Here is an 18770-nt window from a genome sequence, read left to right on the forward strand (position 1 = left end):
AGATGTCCAGAGATAGGATGCAGGCTTAGAGGAGAACCTACAGTCATGCTCCAGAGCCCAACATCGGAGTCTGCACAGAACAGGCAACAGATAGAGGGCAGAGAAGTCAGACAAACCAAAGCAAGGCCAACGAGAGTGTTTCTAAAGTCAGCATAGCATTCAGCTGTGGAATACTGCCAACAGATGGAGGAAAAAGTCAACAGAAGGGGCCCATGCCTGCGGCGGCGGAGTCCTATATGGGTGCTGGTTCAAGTCCTGGCTGCTCCACTTCAGACACAGCTCCCTGCTAATGCACCTAGGAAAGCAGCACTTGGGCCCCTACACCCACGGGGAAGACAAGGAAGAAGCTCCTGGCTTCAGACCCGTTCAGTTCTGGATGGTAAGGCCATTGGGGAGTGAATCTACCCCTCTCTCCCTCTCTGTGTCTCTCTATAACTCTACCTTTCAAATAAATATTTAAAAAAAAAAAATCAGAGCCAGCGCCGCGGCTCACTAGGCTAATCCTCCGCCTGCAGCGCTGGCACTCCGGGTTCTAGTCCCAGTTGGGGCGCCAGTTCTGTCCCGGTTGCTCCTCTTCCAGTCTAGCACTTTGCTGTGGCCCTGGAAGGCAACGGAGGATGGCCCAAGTGCTTGGGCCCTGCGCCCGCATGGGAGACCAGGAGGAAGTGCCTGGCTCCAGGCTTCGGATTGACGCAGCGCGACGGCCATGGCAGCCATTTGGGGGTGAACCAAGTGAACCAACGGAAGGAAGCTCTTTCTCTCTAACTCTGCCTGTCCAAAAAAAAAAAAAAAAAAAAAAAAATCAGGCATTCCCTTATGGATGCCGGGTTCTAGTCCCGGTTGCTCCTCTTCCAGTCCAGCTCTCTGCTGTGGCCGGGGAGGGCAGTGGAGGATGGCCCAGATCCTTGGGCCCTGCACCTGCGTGGGAGACCAGGAGGAAGCACCTGGCTCCTTGCTCTCTGTCTCTCTCTGTCTATAACTCTACCTGTCAAATAAATTTTTAAAAAAAAATCAACAGGAAAAGGCACACTGGATTTCATTTCATGGAGGTTACCAGGGCAGTGCAGGATCTCACAGCAAACTGCAGAGTGATTCTAAGGCGGGGACGTAGGAGCTCCGGGAACCTGGGGAGACGCTCCCCCGCCCCGCGCGCGCACCCCGCGTGGACAGAGCTGCCCCTGAGCAGCACACCCTCAGACAACACGGGAACCTGGGGAGAAGCCCCCCACAGGCGGTGCTACTGTTACCGGAGAAGCAAAGGGTCCTTGTCTTTGCGTAACACAGAATTCAGGCGTGAGACAGAGAGTAGCGGAAAGCAAAATAGCAAGGTTTGTTAGGGTAGGGGCAGAGAGAGAGTGCATAGAGTACATTTAGGCTGGGGTTTTTAAAGGGATGGGTCTTGCCTTCCCGCCTTTTCTCTCTCCCTCTCCTCCTCCCGAACAAAGGACTTGTTGAATGTAAATACGAAAAATTCCTTTCTGAGTTTTCCCTCTTAAGTTATCAGACTTAAGAGGGCATCACCCCGCCTTAGAGGAAAGATGGTTATCGGGCAGAAGGGGCAGACACTGGGCTGCACCCTGAAGGTTATCAGGTAGAAGGGGCAGGACTCCCTGCAAGGTCATCAGGATCCGGCGGGACTTTGAAGTACAGACACTGGGCTGCACCTGGAAGGTTATGGGGATGGCTTTGAGATGCGGATGCTGTAGATGTCAACTCCTTAGGCCTTTGTCACACACACAGAAGCTCATTTCTGACTTCCTACCTGACTACCCCAGGGCAGCACGCGGTCACACCACGCGGGAACCTGGGGAGAAGTGCACATCCCGCGGGTGGACGGAGCTGTCGCAGGGCAGCACGCGGTCACACCACGCGGGAACCTGGGGAGAAGTGCACACCGCGGCGGGTGGACGGAGCTGCCCCAGAGCAGCACGCGGTCACACCACGCGGGAACCTGGGGAGAAGCCCCGCATACCCCGGCACACCCCGCGTGGACGGAGCTGCCCCAGGGCAGCACGCGGTCACACCGCGCGGGAACCTGGGGAGAAGTGCACACCCCGCGGGTGGACGGAGCTGCCCCAGAGCAGCACGCGGTCACACCGCGCGGGAACCTGGGGAGAAGCGCACACCCCCGCGGGTGGACGGAGCTGCCCCAGGGCAGCACGCGGTCACACCGCGCGGGAACCTGGGGAGAAGTGCACACCCCGCGGGTGGACGGAGCTGCCCCAGGGCAGCACGCGGTCACACCACGGGGGAACCTGGGGAGAAGCCCCGCATACCCCGGCACACCCCGCGTGGACGGAGCTGCCCCAGGGCAGCACGCGGTCACACCGCGCGGGAACCTGGGGAGAAGTGCACACCCCCGCGGGTGGACGGAGCTGCCCCAGGGCAGCACGCGGTCACACCGCGCGGGAACCTGGGGAGAAGTGCACACCCCGCGGGTGGACGGAGCTGCCCCAGGGCAGCACGCGGTCACACCACGCGGGAACCTGGGGAGAAGCCCCGCACACCCCGCGTGGACGGAGCTACCGCAGAGCAGCACGCGGTCACACCACGCGGGAACCTGGGGAGAAGTGCACACCCCGCGGGTGGACGGAGCTGCCCCAGAGCAGCACGCGGTCACACCACGCGGGAACCTGGGGAGAAGCCCCGCATAACCCGGCACACCCCGCGTGGACGGAGCTGCCGCAGGGCAGCACGCGGTCACACCACGCGGGAACCTGGGGAGAAGTGCACACCCCGCGGGTGGACGGAGCTGCCCCAGGGCAGCACGCGGTCACACCGCGCGGCGAGCCCAGGACGCGGCGGGCTCCCGCGGGCATTCACTGCCGGTCCTGACTGCTCATCCGCCCGGCAGGCCAGGGCCTGTGGCCGCTCTGCTCGCGGCTGCGCGCCCTCCACACGCGTGCACGCGAGCCACTCGGGCCGAAAGCCCCGGGCGCACGGGCTGCCTGTTCTCTCTGCCCGTCCTACACCCCCAAACGAGACGGAGCAGCCTCGCTCAGGGTCAGGTAGCGGGAGCGAGACAGACGCCCGGGTGACAGCGTGCAGGGGCGGCCTCTGCAAAGCCCGCTCCGTGCTCGTACGCGCCTTCGGGGCTCGCGCGTCCGGGGGCCGGGAGGAAGGGGTCACTCGAGGACCCCGGGGGGGGGGACTTTGTGCTCCACCTGAGCTCACTAGCCCCGGGGGCGGCCGCCCCGCCTGACCCTCGCCCCCGGTTTAGTGTGTCCGGGACAAGACCGAGGCACCGGAGCGGCCGCGCCACCCTCAGACGCCTGGGCGGCTCCGGCACACGGAGGCCGCGTCCCGGCCCCAACGCGCCCAAGGGCTGACCGGAAGTAAGGTGGACTCGTCGCGGACGCGCACACGCGGCTTCCGGGCGGGGGCCGAGCCCGCCGCGCGGCCGCCCAGCCGGCGCCCCCGGGCCGGGTCGCAGCGCCGCCTCCCCGGCAGGGGGCGCCGCCGCCTCCGGGGGCCGCCGCCAGTGCCCGCCCCCGGACCCGCGGTCACCTGCAGCGGCCGCACTCCGGCCTCCGCTCGGCCGGTTCCACCGGCAGCGCCCACAGCCCGTCCGCACCGGCGCCGTCCGCTTCGCCGCCGCCCTCCCGCCGCCCCTCCTCATCCGGCGTCGGAGATCTGGAGGCCCCGGACGGCGGTGCCGTGGGGTCCCCGGGCGTTCGCGCCTCTCTCTGCGGCTCCATGGCAGGCGCTCAGGTGGAGCCGGAGCATTGAGTCCTTGTGGCCGCCGGGGGGCGCCACGCGCTGAGGGAACCGGCTCGCGACGCACGTGGCCACGTACGCACGTACGCCGCGTACGGGCGGCGTGTCCCCGAAGTCGCTCCTCGAGGGCCCGCCCCCAAGGCTGGGAAGGAACGAGCCCATTGGTCAGCCCCGCGTTGGGGGGGCGTTTCCATCCTACACCCGGAAGGGAAGGGTGGGCCCGGGGCCGCGTAGGTGAGCGCACCTTGCGTTGCTGGCGGGGGTGAGGCGCCAGAAGCCCGTCTCGCGGCTGGTGCCTTTCTCAGTCTTGTACTGCAGGGTCTATTTTGTTTTTCGCGAGGCCGGGGAGCGCGTCCGGCCGAGTGCTGTCTTGGTCATCTCCCAGTTGGCCACAGGCACTGCCGGGGACCCCTCCTCCGAGCCGCGCGCCGTGGGGAGGGTGCGGGCCCGGCCGGAGCCGGGTGTCCTTCGGGCGCCGGGGTGGGCGTTCACTTCTGCGAAGTGCGGGAGGTGAAGGTGGCCCCCGCCGCCTTTCCCGTCGTCGCTGTCGCTCATCCCCGTCGCAGCGGCTTCAAGCGGGCGCTGTGTCAGCACCAGTCCGACACAGCCCTGGTCGGTGTGTCCCTCGGGAGACCGGTGGTTACCGCGGCACCACTGTGGTTTGAGTGAGCTGTGCTTGCCTTGCAGTTTGCCGTTAGGCGTGGCGTGGTCTTTCCTCCGTGCAGCTACTGCTCACGGCGATGCCTTTTCCCACTCCGCGGGGTCTTCTCGCTGGTTAAACGCACGTGGTGAGGTAGTAAGGCTTTGTGCTGTCATGTAAGTGTGTAATGCTGTTTCAGAAACCAAAAGGGAGAAGGAAGGGAATGTCATTATGTTCTTAGAATTCTATCGACAAAGCACACTGAGTCTGTTAAAATAATTAAAAATCTTAAAAACCCGACAGGGATGCCACGGGACTGCGGTTCAGGGTTGGGAGGAGGCCCCGTTTCCTTGCTCACTGCTGGCGGCCCTCAGCTCCTCCCTGATGGTCTCGGCATTGCCCGCCCCGTCCTCCAGGTCAGCACTGCAGAGGTGAGTTCCTCTGCTGCCCACCGCATCTCCGGAGCGCCCTCTGCCTTTCTTTCCAGCTAGAATAGTCTTTCTGTTAACAGTCAAGTAAGCAGCAGCTTTAATTCCCTTTTGCTGTGCAAAGTAACACATTGACGGGGTGGTGCCAGGGCTTGGACAACGTAAGGCCACAGTTCTGCTCACTTAAATTTATGGTTGCAAACTCATATGCATACGGAAAAACCAAAAATCAATACTTATATCAGTATGTTGGAATGGAAGGTCTGAGCGTTCTTCTTGTGTTTTCCAAATATTGCACTAAATAAATGGCCATATAAACAGTATTTAATAGTGAACAAGAAAACGTTGACTTCTATCAAAGTCTAATAACAAGGCAGGTGTTTGAAGTAGCAGCTGAGACACCACTTGGGATGTCTTGGTTCTGGACCTCGCCGACTCTAACGCACCCCAGGAGGCATCAGGTGGTAGATGCCTCAGCCCCTGCCCCCCTCGTGCGAAACTCTGGCTGCCGGCTTGGACCTGGCCCAGCCCAGGCTATTTGCACGCATTTAGGGAGGAAATCTGCAGGGGGTTTTATCTTTGTTGCTGGGCTTTTCAAATAAATAAAAATAGACATTTTATAATCTAACAGCAGTCTAACTACTATGAAGTCATGGGTGTGGAAGGTGGTTATGATTCATTCCACTCCTTGATTTCCTCGGATGAACTTTCCTTAATGTCTGAATATTCCCTATCTTTTTCATGTGAATTAATAATGAGTGCATTGCATGCTTATATTTAATGTTTAATGTTATGCTTAATGTTTAATGCAAGCTCCTTGTGTACGTCTGTCATCATTTTGACATAAACAGTTCTTTAGTGATCTGGTTGATGATAGAGAGGTAGTCATGTATGAAGATTCCTCAGCTTCCTCATCCCTAAACACTTCAGTGCTTCCTCTAACTCCAGTGAAGGGATTCAAATCCTTTGTCCCAGGATACAGCCTCCCTTCACAGCTTCTTAGCTTTCATCCTACTTGTCACCAGACCTGCACTGTTTCTTCTTTAGCTGTACCATCAATATAAAATTTATTGCCTCTTTCTTCAAGTGTCTTGACACCAGTTCTTTGTAAAAATGTCTTTGTTTCTCTGCCTGGTTTTCCTCAGAAATCTACTCTGATTTTTACATTTCCTGGCTGTGCAGTTTTGCTTTAATGTTTTCTTGAAATTCTAGGTTGTTAATTAACTTAGAAGTGTCTTACCTCTATTTTCTCTTACACAAACATGCACACATGTAATTTTGATCTCCTAGCCTCAGGATTATTTTTTAAAGCACCTTGTTTGCTTCGATGTTTTTGGTTCAGCAATTTTTTAAAATTTTTATTTATTTATTTGAAAGGCAGAGTTATAGGGAGACAGAGAGAGAGACAGAGAGAGATCTTCCATCCGCTGGTTCACTCCCCACATGGCCAGAGCTGAGCCCATCCGAAGCCAGGAATCAGGATCTTCCAGGTCTTCCACATGGGTACAGGGGCCCAAGCGCAGCACCGGCCTCCAGCATTTGGTTTTGTAACAGGAGACACTTATTATTACAATTAGAATTAAATATTCCCATGGGAGTTAGTTAAAATTTAAAAATCCATTTCAGATTACAGGCAATTTTTTAATTTAACCATTTGAATGAAATAAAAATTGAATCTTCAGCTAAAACCATTGGATTTTAGAGGAGGAAGAGAACTGAGAGAGTCTGACGTGGTACCTCTTCAGGCTAGTTTATGTTAGAATCATCCAAGAAACCTCAGCACAGTGGCCTTAGATCAGGATCTGTGTGGGAGGCTTACAGGCATCAATACTCCCAAAAATTCTGTCTTGCCCTGGAAATTGAAAACGAGTGATCTAATCTAAGATCCTACATTTACAGATGAGAAGGCCAAGGTTCAAAGAGGAAGATGGCCACACAGAATACGCAGGCCTCCTTAATTCGCATGTCTTGTGCTCTCCATGCTTGTCTTCAGTGTTTGGGATGATTAGAGTTCTCTATGGAGCGTTCATCATGACTTGAAAAACTCTGATTCTACCACAAACCTAGTGGAACAGAGTCTGTCGCTCTGTACTGATCTAGATGACCACCTGAGTTGTGAACCATTGCAATTTACTGAAAGTAATGGGTTTGTCTCATAACAAAAGAATATAACTCAGGTTTCTCTCCTCCATGTTCTACAGTGGATTATATGTTGTTTTGTAATATATCACAATCCAACTTGGGGGACATTCTCACCACAGTAGTAATTTATTACCCCAGTCATTTCTTTCTGTCATCTTTGGCTGCATAGGTATCACCCCCAGAGCATTTTTTGTACCAAAGGGAGATCTGTCTTCTTCCCTTTCTTCCTCCCACTCCTGTCCTTGTAGGACTGTGCTATATAAGGTGTCTTCTGTCGTTACCTAGAGGGATGACAGATAATCAGCTGATTGTGTTCAACATAAAGAGATTGGGACAGTGCCCAGTAAAATAATTACCTTTAAGGCTAAATAAAACACCTGTCAGTGGAGAAAGAAAGAGAGTGGGAGAAAAGCAAAAGCCAAACACGATGGAGGGGGAGGCTCCACCAAGTGATGAAGGAGGACAGGCTCCATCTGCGTGTGGGAGCCCCACCCACTCAGCCCTCATCAGGGAATCCAAAGCTGACGCCAGTGGTCTAGATTTATGGGTGTCAATCCATATGTTAAAATGTCTACCTAAGAGAATTAAAAATCCTGATCTTGACGTGCCTTTAGGATAAAAAAAAAAAAAAAAAAAAAAAAAAAAAACATGGAACTCCTGACAGCTCTGAGCCCACTGAGCACCCTCTTCTAACATGTCCTGTTTGTCATCTCATCTGAGCCAGTAACTGAAAGTCACAAGCCCTGATCTCATCTCTCCTTTCCAATCGTTCTGTTTTGACCCTGAAGTGTGGAGGGAAATAGGAACTCACTACAAGCATTCTGGAAGTTTCCTTTTATTCTTCAAATATCTCTAGGAAAAATATTGCAAAAGTAATTATTGGTAACGTTTAGCTTTCACAGTCCAAGTTCGTTAATCAGAATATCAGAATTAAAATCCTAGAGCAGAGAGAGCCCCGGTTTCACTCGCGTCTTCCTCCCAAGCTACATCCTTGCCCCGGTACGTGAGCTCGGACAGCAGCCTGTGAGGACCTTGAGGGCAAGAATTGTCTTTCATCACCACTTCCTTCATGCTGGGAACCCAGCTGCTAACAGTCTCAACACAGTGCCAGAGTTCAGCCTGAGACAAGCCATCCCTAAATTATGGAATTGCAGAACCAGGGGGTCCTCAGAGGTCACCTTCCATACCTTACAGTTGTGATGGGACTAAAGACCAGACATTTCAAGTTACGAATGAGAGATCCACCACAAGGCAGTGCTAGGCATACCCAGTCGCCCACTTCCTTTCTTGAGTTTTCATAAAGGTGCTGTATAAACAACTAGAAGAACAGATTCCATAGTCCTGCTGTTCATGGACTGTGCTTGCCATCATGAGGACAACACAGTTCTGTTGTTCTGTAGACTTAAGGTATTAAAAGTGAGTATCTCTTATTTACATCTGTGGAGAAATCTGAAAAAGTTCTCTAGAGTAGGTAAAAGTATTACATCAACGAGAGCTTCCTTGTTTTAAAACTTGTGGCTTTTTAAGAGAACCTCCTTACATTTGGAAATTAAACACTGAAGTATTTAGGGGTAATGAAACATTGTGTCTGTAGTTTCTGTTAAATGGCTAAAAAATGTGAGAGAAAGAGGTGGGGGCTTATGTATAATAGGGTAATAACAGAAATGGAAAGTAACAAAAATATTAAGGCTGTGTTTTAGAGTGAAGTCAGAAAATTGGTTGATGATTTAAATATGTAGGGTAAAGTAGAAGAATCATGGAAACAGATTTTTAACTGAACGATAAGACAGTAACTGAGTAATGGTTTCATCAGTTGAGAAAGGGAAGACTGGGGTAAACAATGTGTTTTGAGAAGAGAGGTAGCAGGTAAGCTACCAAGAATTCTGTTCTGTCCATGCTGTTTTAAACAGCCAACACTGAAATTAAGTGGGAATATCAAGTATGCCATTGGATATAGGAGTCCTGAATATTAGGGAAATTTCAGCTTTGAAATTAATTTTAGTATTATGAAAAATGCTTTTGTTGGGGGGCCAGCATTGTGGTATGATAGGTAAAGCTGTCACATGCCATGTTGGCATCCCATATAGATGCTGGTTCACGTCCTGGCTGCTTCACTTCCAGTCCAGACTCCCTGCTAATATCCTGGGAAGGCAGCAGAAGATGGCCCAAGTCACCGTACCCCTGCACCCATGTGGGAGATCTGAAGAACGTCCTGGCTCCTGGCTTCTGCATGGTCTAGCCCCAGTTGTTGCAGCCATTTGGGGAGTGAACCAGCAGATGGGAGATTCTCTCTTTCTCTTTTGTTCTTTCTCTTTGTAACTCTACCTTAAAATAAAATAAAATAAATCTTTTTTAAAAATTGTTTTGATTTGCCGGCGCCGTGGCTCAATAGGCTAATCCTCCGCCTGTGGTGCCAGCACCCCAGGTTCTAGTCCCAGTCAGGGCCCTGGATTCTGTTCCGGTTGCTCCTCTTCCAGTCTAGCTCTCTGCTGTAGCCCGGGAGTGCAGTGGAGGATGGCCCAAGTGCTTGGGCCCTGCACCTGCATGGGAGACCAGAAGCACCTGGCTCCTGGCTTCGGATCAGCGCAGTGCGCTGGCCGCCTGCCGCAGCAGCCATTGGGGGGTGAACCAATGGAAAAGGAAGACCTTTCTCTCTCTCTCTCACTGTCCACTCTGCCTGTCAAAAAATTTTTTAAAAAATTGTTTTGATTAAAAAAAAAAACAGGAACTCAACCCTAGAAATACCTGATGTTTGTTTTATTTCAGAAGGGACAGCAAACGAAATGAACCCTCACTATTCCATGTTAACTTTCAGTAGAGCAAAACTAGCTCCACAAGATCTTTGCTTTTTAAATATCATTTAATATTATTTATTTAGTTATTATTTATTTCTTTGAAAGGGAAAAAGAGACAGAGAGCTTCTAGCCTATATGGCTCACTCCCCAAACAGGTGTCATAGCTAGGGCTGGACCAGGCCAAAGTCAGGAGCCAGGAATTCCATCTGGCTTCCCACATGGGTGTTTGGGGCGTCACCCGCTAGTTTCATTTGTGCATTAACAGGAAGCTGGGTGGGAAGCAAAATAGCCAGACTCAGATGGCACTCTGATACAGGATGCCTTGCACCACCAGAAGCGGCTTAACCCCCTGTGCCACAACCCGGGCCCCAGCACAAGATCTTTTCAAATCCTTTTGATTATATCGTAGAATTCCAAGACATCTGGAATACAAAGATGACCAGTGGTTCTTCTATACACATCTGTTTCTAGTTTACTGTTTATGAGGTTGGAATTCGGTTTAAGGAATGGGGAGCAAATGACAATGGGGAAATCTGATAGTTCTCAAAACACATATAAATCACTGAAATAGCATTGGGGTGATTTAGCAAAACTAAAATCAAAATTCTAAATATTCTTTGAATTTTATTCTCAGAACCACCTAGAAATTCCTTCAGAGAGAAACGTGACATAGCCTTGTCACTGATAGTCCCCTTGAAGCACCTGAAACCAAGCAGCCCCGTTAAATGGAAGCCCATGCCATGACACATGGTACTCCAGCGACGTCCTAGTGTTGTTTCTGAAATAACTATTTGCTTTTATACAGCATTCTGTAATTTACAAAGCCCTTTTATCAACATTATTTAATTCCGTTCTCTTTATAGTAGAAGAAGATACACACAAGTTTTATCATCTGTTTTTGAGAGGTGAGGAAAACTGACAGCCTCTGGAACATGAAGCGTCTCGTGTGACTCTTCCAGGCCACCTTAACTGACGAGACTGTGCTTCGGAGCCGTTTCTTCCAACTCCTGTCCTGTTTCTCTTTATCGTGAAGTCTTTCATTCTTCTCATCCTCTGAACCGTTTATCTATTAATAGTTTCCACAATTTTATAAGGCACAAAATTGGGATAACAGAGCTGAGTGGTTTGACATCATGAAATTACATCACAAGGAGCTAATATTAGAATTTCTATTTCCTGCATTGCTGTTTCTTAACTAATCCATTAAACATTCATTGGTGATTCAGATACAGACATTTCTTACCATTGTTTCTTCAAGCAGTAACTGTATAAATACCGTGAGCTAAAAACTATGGGGAAAATATCCATCACATAAATTCCTTTGAGAATATTTATAATTTAATTTCTTATCTCTTTTATTCTATTTTTTCAAATTTCCATTGTATAGGCAATTTACATACTTTTTAAAACCTTTTGCAAAACAAAGATTAAAAATGACAAAATTGTTAAAGCAGATGTGGTTATTACAAAAAAAGTTTAAAGAAAAACTAAATACACAAATAATGTTAGAATATCAGATGTTAGAATGCTTGAGTGCAGTCACTGTAGCCGTCACACATGAAAAATGTTAGGTTTTACGTCTTGGAGACATGTGATACACAAAGCCCCTATTCATTGAAAATGCCACTATATCTCCATATGATGAATTATTTATTTTGTTTATTTTCGAAGAAGGGAGTGCAGTTCAAGAATAACCCAGAGAACACCAAGTTGTAGTGTTTCTCCTCTAAGTGTCATATTTCTCTTCTAAAAATCTGTTTTTGAAAAACAAACCAATCACTCAGTCTCGCATTCGACTGATAACTTTCTGAATTGTTTTCTAATCATTTGAGAGGCAGACAGAAAGCACGCACTGCTGTTTGTTGGCTCACTCCCCAATGCTACAGTGGCTAAGACTGGGCCCAGACAAAGCCAGAAGCCTGGAACTTTTACATACAAACTCCAGAACTTGAGTTCAACATGATGGCTGTCTGTAACTAATTTGGGTCCAAACCATTTAGTTGTCATCTGACTTGTTCTGTGCCCTTTGAAAGTCACTCACATACTAAAACCATGTGCAAGGGCTGACAGCTCATAAAAACAGGTCAGTAGTCGAAGCCTGAAAAGATTCATATTCTCCTATGCATGTATTTAGCCAAATCAGAATTATTCTAACACAACAGAATCCATGAAGCAAAAGATCAGCAGTGTCTATAATCCACACTAGCCCATAACCCCCAGAAAGGAATTTAGAACATGCATCTTAATAAGATGTAAATACTTGATATCCTGAGAGTCTATAATTCTTAAAATAGGTTAAGCTGTATTATGAATACTGAAGATCCAGCTGGATAAGGGCTATGTTGAATATTTTGGGTCCTGAATACAATGTTTTCAAATCAAACATGACAAAAATCAGAAAAGGTCTGAATCAGTGCTGCTCTAGAAAATTCATGAGACGTAGACAGCCCATTCTAAGCTCTGCCCCGGTTTCCTGTCCCCTTACCCCACAAGTCCTCCCTACAAAGGGCAAAAGCTTTTGATTCCCTACATGGCCTCAAAATTTGGAAACTATCTTGTCTACCCTCAAGAAGGAAAATCCCAAAGTTCGTTCTTATTATGCTTTTTGTGTTTTCTGAATTTATTTTAAGTATTAATTTATTTGAAAGAGTTACAGAGAGAGGTAGAGACAGAAAGAGTGAGGTGCTCATTCATTAATTCACTCCCCAAATGGCTGCAACGACCAGAGCTGAGCTGATCCAAAACCAGCAGCTTCATCAGGGTCTCCCACATGGGCACAGGGGCCCAAGGACTGAGCCATCTTCTGCTTTCCTAGGCACATAAGCAGATAGTTGGAAGGGAAGTGGAGAGCTGGGACTCGAACCAGTGACCATATGGGATGCCAGTGCCACATGTAGGGTCTTTAGTACACTGCGTCTCAGCACCGGCCTCTGTATTTGCTGAGTCTTCTCTAATAAGCAATTAAAAGCAGTTTTGGAAATATTTAAGGGTTTGAAGGATCACTAGTTAAATATGCACGTGATTCAGTAGTAAGTGGTAACACTGTTTTGCCATTTCTTGCATCCAGTTCTAATTCCCAATAATGATTCCCAGGCTCATAACCTTGGCCTGCCTGATTGGAAACTCTGCCTTGTTTGCCCTCCTATCACTGAGGGTCTGGCATTCTTCACTGCCACTCTTATTCATGGAACTGGGTCTCTGTTAACTACTGGCTTCCTTCCTGCACACTGTGTGCCATGACAACTCTCTCCAGTCACCCCATTCCACCTGCTTGGACCATCTAGATGCTGATCTCTTTACTGACTCTCTACCCTTACCTTTTGCTGTATTCCCTGGAGTCCAAGTTGTATAGGTCTGAGGGATATTTCCAACTGATAGCCCTCAGGGAAATTTAGTTCACTAACAAATGTGGTTTGCAATTCCCAATGCTTGAAATGCATCTATTTTAATGTCTCTGGGACAGACACAGGTTCTCCATTTTGCCAGAGTCTCCAGCAGTCCCTACTGTATTAAATCTGCCTCTCCAGTGATTTGACTATCTACCTGGGACTTGAAGTCACTGTCACAACAGAGCTCATCATCATATACATATCCAGGACGGCAACATAATGTCTCATTCCGAGTCTCAGTTTCTCCTAGTCTTTCTGGCTCCACTGACATCAGAGTGAAATCACTATACAAAACGATGACACCATCTCAGATCCTGAGAAAGAGAAGCAGGGAGAGTGGATCTTTGGTGGCTAGTCTAGAATTACTTTATTTACTACATCTCTCCAAATTAATGCTGTTCTCTCAAGAAATACAACAGGTGAAACTCACCAGGAGAGGGAAGCAAACAGCAGCCCAGATTTGCATAAAGATGCAATTCTGATTACTACTGGTGTGTATAGTAATGCATATCACACTGAACTTGAAACAACTATCATCACCTCACCTCTCATGGGGTAGGCGGTAAGAGGCCTGGCAGGATGTGCACCAACCCCATACCCACATCCACTAAGGATGCATTCCTGTATTCCATGCAGCTTGTGTGTGGAATGTGTGGAGTTGGGAAAAGCATGTCCTATCAGTTTGGGGAAAAACTGAGGGGAATCCAGATGAGTAGACCAAAGAGGAAAAGAAAGAATGGGTTAAGAAGCATGCAAGGGTAGAAGTAAGGAGGAAGGCAGAAAGGGAGGCAGATGAGCAATTTATTGAACGTGGACTAGTGTGTGTACTTGATCCTTTTATAGGCATCATCTAAGACTCACGCCCTCTCTGAAATTCTGCAGGTTAAGGACTTGATGTCACAGGGGCACAAGCAGCAAAGTCAGAATGGAAAGCCAGGTCTGTGACTCGGAAATGCTTGCTCTTCTCATGACGCAACTCTCTCAAAGGTGACTTATTTTAATCTGTGTAGCAAACATTTACATAAGAGCCATTTCAACAGTGCTTTACACATGAGTTGAATGAATAACTAATTTTAACTTTCAGAACAATCCTGTGAGGTAAGTACTGTGTTTTCCTTTTTAAGAGTGGGAGAAGAGAAATACCACAGTGCAAACATCTGCCATCCCCTTGGTGTATGCCACAGGCAGAAGGGTCCCAGCAGTCTCTGGGCATCTTGTCTAGAGGCATGCTAGGGAGGGTCAGGGTGCAGCGGGGTGCCTGAAGGTCTGTGCTTCGCAAGAGGGTCCCACCCCCTGTTCCTTTATAGGGCAAGGTGCAAGTGGACTTAATGAGCAAGGAACATGAAGTCCACACAGCAGGGCTAAGTGGTCTGAGTTTAGGTGCTGTTATTGTCTGGCAACACTACTGATAAGTTCCTGTGGGAAGCTGGTTTACGCACAACTCTTCCCAGTAGGGAGACAGGGAGCCACTGCTACCAGAAGTTGTTCCAAACCCCGTGGCTTCCACTGGTGAAGGGGAGGAGTCCTCAGCTCCACCTAGTTCCTCCAGACCACAAAAGGAGAACTTCTAGGGTCACTTATTGGACAATCTGTCTTGTCTTTAATCATTCACCAAAAACAGTGACTCAGCCAGGACTTGACTCTGTGTGTGTGTGTGTATGTGTGTGTGTCTCAGAACCCAGGTAGGAATTTGGAAATGTAATGCTACTTGGGTGAAGACAACAGCCAAGGCCCAAAGCTGTAGTAAATTTAGAGTCCCATCACATAACCTGTTTGGGATTTCAGATGTTTAACTAGCACATCAAATAGGTGAATGGTTCCAGTGAAGGATCCATTCACAACACGCCAGACACAGCAATGGATTTGAGGAAGAAGCGGTCTCCAACTGGGAGCAAGATTAACTCAGAGACCGATGAAGAATCTGATCTTCAATCAAACTCACTATCTGAAGGAAAAGACAACTTCTTAAATAACTACACTCACTGTCCTTCACCAAAAAGCATTTTTCTGAAGAAAATTTCTGTACAAACAATAAGAGACCAAAGAATGTATCTTTTCTAAAAGGCTACATCTCTCTAATTTATGTCATTTTTGTTTGTAAAATGAAGTTGATTATATATATAATAATTTTAAAATATATGTGAGTTGTCTCATCATGAATAATCTTGTGAATAACTGAATCAAATTTCTTTTTCATTTATCAATTAAATTTTAGCTATAAATGATTTTAGAATTTTTAAAAAGATTTAGCTTTTTTATTGAAAGGAATAATTACAGAGAGAGGAAGGGACAGATCTTCCATTCACTTTTTCACTCTTCAAAAGGCCACATTGACCAGGGCTGTGCCAGGTCAGAGCCAAGAGCCCAAGGCTTCTTCCAGGTCTCCCATGTGGATGACAGGGGCTCAAGCATTTGGGCAATCTTCCACTGCTTTCCCAGGAGCAATAGTAGGGAGCTGGATGGGAAGTGGAGCAGCCAGGTTTAGAACAAGTGCCCAAACAGGATGCCGGCGTTGCAGGCTACGGCTTAACTTGCTATGCCACAATGTCTGCCCCTGGATTTTTCTTTATTTTCTTTAAAAGGTTGAAGGTGTTTTGCTATATCACGTGAAGAACTGCTCTTATTAAGCTGGTACTGACCTGAGAACCCTCCTGTTTTTATTCTAGCCTAGCCTAAAACTGAACCACAGATGTTGGGCAAAAAATATGAGGCTTTTTTAATCAAATTTTTTTCACAGATAGCTCATCTGAAAAAGTGATACTCCCTCCTTTCAGCCTGATGTCAAAGTCAAGGCTTCAGTATTGATTTATTCCTACTGTTGATCCTTGGAGACGTGGATATCTGGATCAAATGACACGCTGCAAACGTTCATGATGCACAAAGGCCACCAAGGACAGAACATTCACCCTGCATGGGGATTTATTTTTTTCTTCTCCTTTCCTGTTTTATTTCCTTCCTTCTTCCTTCCTAGCTGGACACCTTTAATTTAACTCATAAACGAAACCAATATTCATAGTCAAGTTCTATTTTAAAATGACATGGAAGCACTGAATGTTTAAAGGTAAGGAAGGGAGGGTGAAACGCTTCTCACTAGAGTTCACGGAATGTTACGCTTTAGTTCTGTGTGTTGGCAGTTTTTAGAAGACTATTTCTGGTGCATGGGATCAGTGGGTGGGGCTCTCGGGAAACACAGCCTCAGCTGAGGACTTGAGCATATGTAGCCTATTCAGAAGGTGAGTTCCAGAAGCACCACAACGGGAAAAGAGAAGTGATACAGCGAAAGGAAAACAGAAAGCAGTGAAGCCGACCTTCTCAAGTGGATGACAGATGCAGCCAGCTGAAGCTCAGTCCGGCCCTCCCCCTTTAGCAGCTGAGTAAATGACGCTGGGAATCCTGCTGAGATAGGCTCCCCTAAGGGAGAGGAAAGAGACCAACAAGCAATGGGAGAAGATAAGAAAGACTGGTGGCATTTGATTAGAATTACTATTAAATGCACACAGAGAGAGTAATAAACACATCTGATGGGAGATTGAGGCTTTCCTCTATAGTATGTAATTATATATGACACCATAAATACATATTTATTCTCCTTTCCTCACTGGTTTAGAGAGCAGCAGCTATTGTATACAGAGATGCTGTGGTTTATATAATGGAGCGTTATTTAGCCTTAACTCAGAACAGCATGGATGCTCTTGGAGGACATGAAGTTAAGTGAAATCAGCCAGATACAGAAGGAAAAAAATTCTGCATGATGTCACTTACAGGTGGAATCTTAAACACCTGAAAGCATAGAGTAGAACTGTAACTAATAAAGGCAGGGAGTGAGTGAGAAGCAGCAGTAGGTCAAAGGGCAGAGAGAGGCAGTTCTGCAGCCTGTGTGGAGATTTAGCATGAGGACCATGGTGAATCATGTATTGTAATCTGAAAGTCTGCCCAGAGTTATTCAGGTGCTGTGACCATGAATAAGGCAGCAAGGTAAGGTCACATTTTATTTTGACAATTGTGTCATTTCATGCTGTATATACTCATATGTGTTTCAAAATGTTACCTTGAGATATACAATAACAGATTCAAATACATGAAACAGCAATTGTGTAAAACAATAGGTATATAATATATTGTTGAGCATCTAACATGTAGGAATGTAATGAGGGGTTTTCAAAAAGTTTGTGGGAAATGCCCATTATTTTTCCATTCCATTTTTCCACAAACTTTTTGAAGTACACTCCTAATATTTTTACCAACAACAGCACAAGGAAGTGTATTTAAGAAAGCAATGTTGGGCCCACACCGCGGCTCACCAGGCTAATCCTCCACCTGTGGCGCCGGCATTCCGGGTTCTAGTCCCGGTTGGGGCACCGGATTCTGTCCCAGTTGCTCCTCTTCCAGTCCAGCTCTCTGCTGTGGCCCGGGAGGGCAGGGGAGGATGGCACAGGTCCTTGGGCCCTGCACCCCATGGGAGACCAGGAGGAAGCACTGAAGCACCTGGCTCCAGGCTTCGGATTGGCGCAACACGCTGGCCGTAGCGGCCATTTGGGGGGTGAACCAACGGAAGGAAGACCTTTCTCTCTGTCTCTCACTCTCTCTCACTGTCTAACTCTGCCTGTCAAAAAAATTAAAATAAAAAAATGAAAGCTATGTTTACCTAAGGAAATGACTCCAGATGGTGAATGGAATCCACAGGGACAAATGAATAAGACCAGAAATGGTAAATAAGAATACTAATACAACACAAGCTGTGTATATATACATGTATTTATATATGTATATATACTTGTTCTTCTTCCTTCACTTAGGTTCCTTAAAAAAATAAATAAATAGGGCCAGTACTGTGCCATAGTAGGCTAAGCTTCCGCCTGTGGCGCAAGCATCCTATATGAGCGCCAGTCCACGTCCTGGATGCTTTTCTTCCGATCAAGCTCTGTTATGGCCTGTGATAGCAGGAGAAGATGGCCCCAGTACTTGGGCCCCTGCACCGCATGGGAGACCTGGAAGAAGCTCCTGGTTCCTGGCTTCAAATCAGTGCAGCTCTGGCCCTTGCTGTCATGTGGGGAGTGAGCCAGCAGATGGAAGATCTCTCTCTCTCTCTCTGTCTTTCTCTCTGCCTCTGCCTTTCTATAACTCTGCCTTTGAAATAAATAAATAAATCTTTAAAAAATAAATAGGCTGGTGCCGTGGCTTACTTGGCTGTTCCTCTGTCCAAGGTGCCGGCACCCTGGGTTCTAGTCCCGGTTGGGGCGCCGGGTGCTGGTCCCAGTTGCTCCTCTTCCAGTCCAGCTCTTTGCTGTGGCCCGGGAGGGCAGTGGAGGATGGCCCAGGTGCTTGGGTCCCTGCACCCACTTGGGAGACCGGGTGGGTGGGGGGAGGCGCCCAGCTCCTGGCTTCCGATTGGCGCAGCACCGGCTGTGGCGGCCATTGGGGGAGTGAACCAGCAGAGGGAGGACCTTTCTGTCTCTCTCACTGTCTGTAACTCTGTCTCTCTCTCTCACTGTCTAACTCTGCCTGGCAAAAAATTAAAAATAAAATAAAATAAAAATAAAGTAATTATAACAAAACATTGTTGGAGCTATAACATTTATAGATGTCATAAATACAATATATGCTCAACCCAAATGTCCATCAGCTGAAGACTGGATAAAGAAATTATGGCATATATACA

At 47.9% G+C, this 18770-nt stretch overlaps 1 protein-coding gene and 1 long non-coding RNA gene across 4 annotated transcripts in view; one reads left to right on the forward strand and one right to left on the reverse strand.

Annotated features, from left to right (window-relative positions):
* Positions 1-3823, reverse strand: part of DTWD2 (DTW domain containing 2) — a 157689-nt gene extending 153866 nt beyond the window's left edge. Inside the window, exon 1 of the mRNA XM_070076035.1 lies at positions 3508-3823. Coding sequence (XP_069932136.1) covers positions 3508-3698 — 191 coding nt within the window. The 5' untranslated portion in view covers positions 3699-3823. The remainder of the gene's footprint in view (positions 1-3507) is intronic.
* LOC138850126 (uncharacterized) lies at positions 3815-18273 on the forward strand. Of its 3 annotated transcripts, none has more exons than XR_011389654.1 (6): positions 3815-3951; positions 4661-4788; positions 10586-10627; positions 13994-14098; positions 15849-16172; positions 17908-18273. It is a non-coding gene; the product is annotated as an uncharacterized lncRNA (long non-coding RNA). The 3 variants fall into 3 exon arrangements; XR_011389656.1 differs by having other exon boundaries at positions 10589-10627; XR_011389655.1 differs by lacking the exon at positions 10586-10627.
* Positions 18274-18770: the final 497 nt, after the last annotated feature.

Source organism: Oryctolagus cuniculus, chromosome 6 (genome assembly GCF_964237555.1).
Source record: "Oryctolagus cuniculus chromosome 6, mOryCun1.1, whole genome shotgun sequence".
Classification (NCBI taxonomy): domain Eukaryota; kingdom Metazoa; phylum Chordata; class Mammalia; order Lagomorpha; family Leporidae; genus Oryctolagus; species Oryctolagus cuniculus.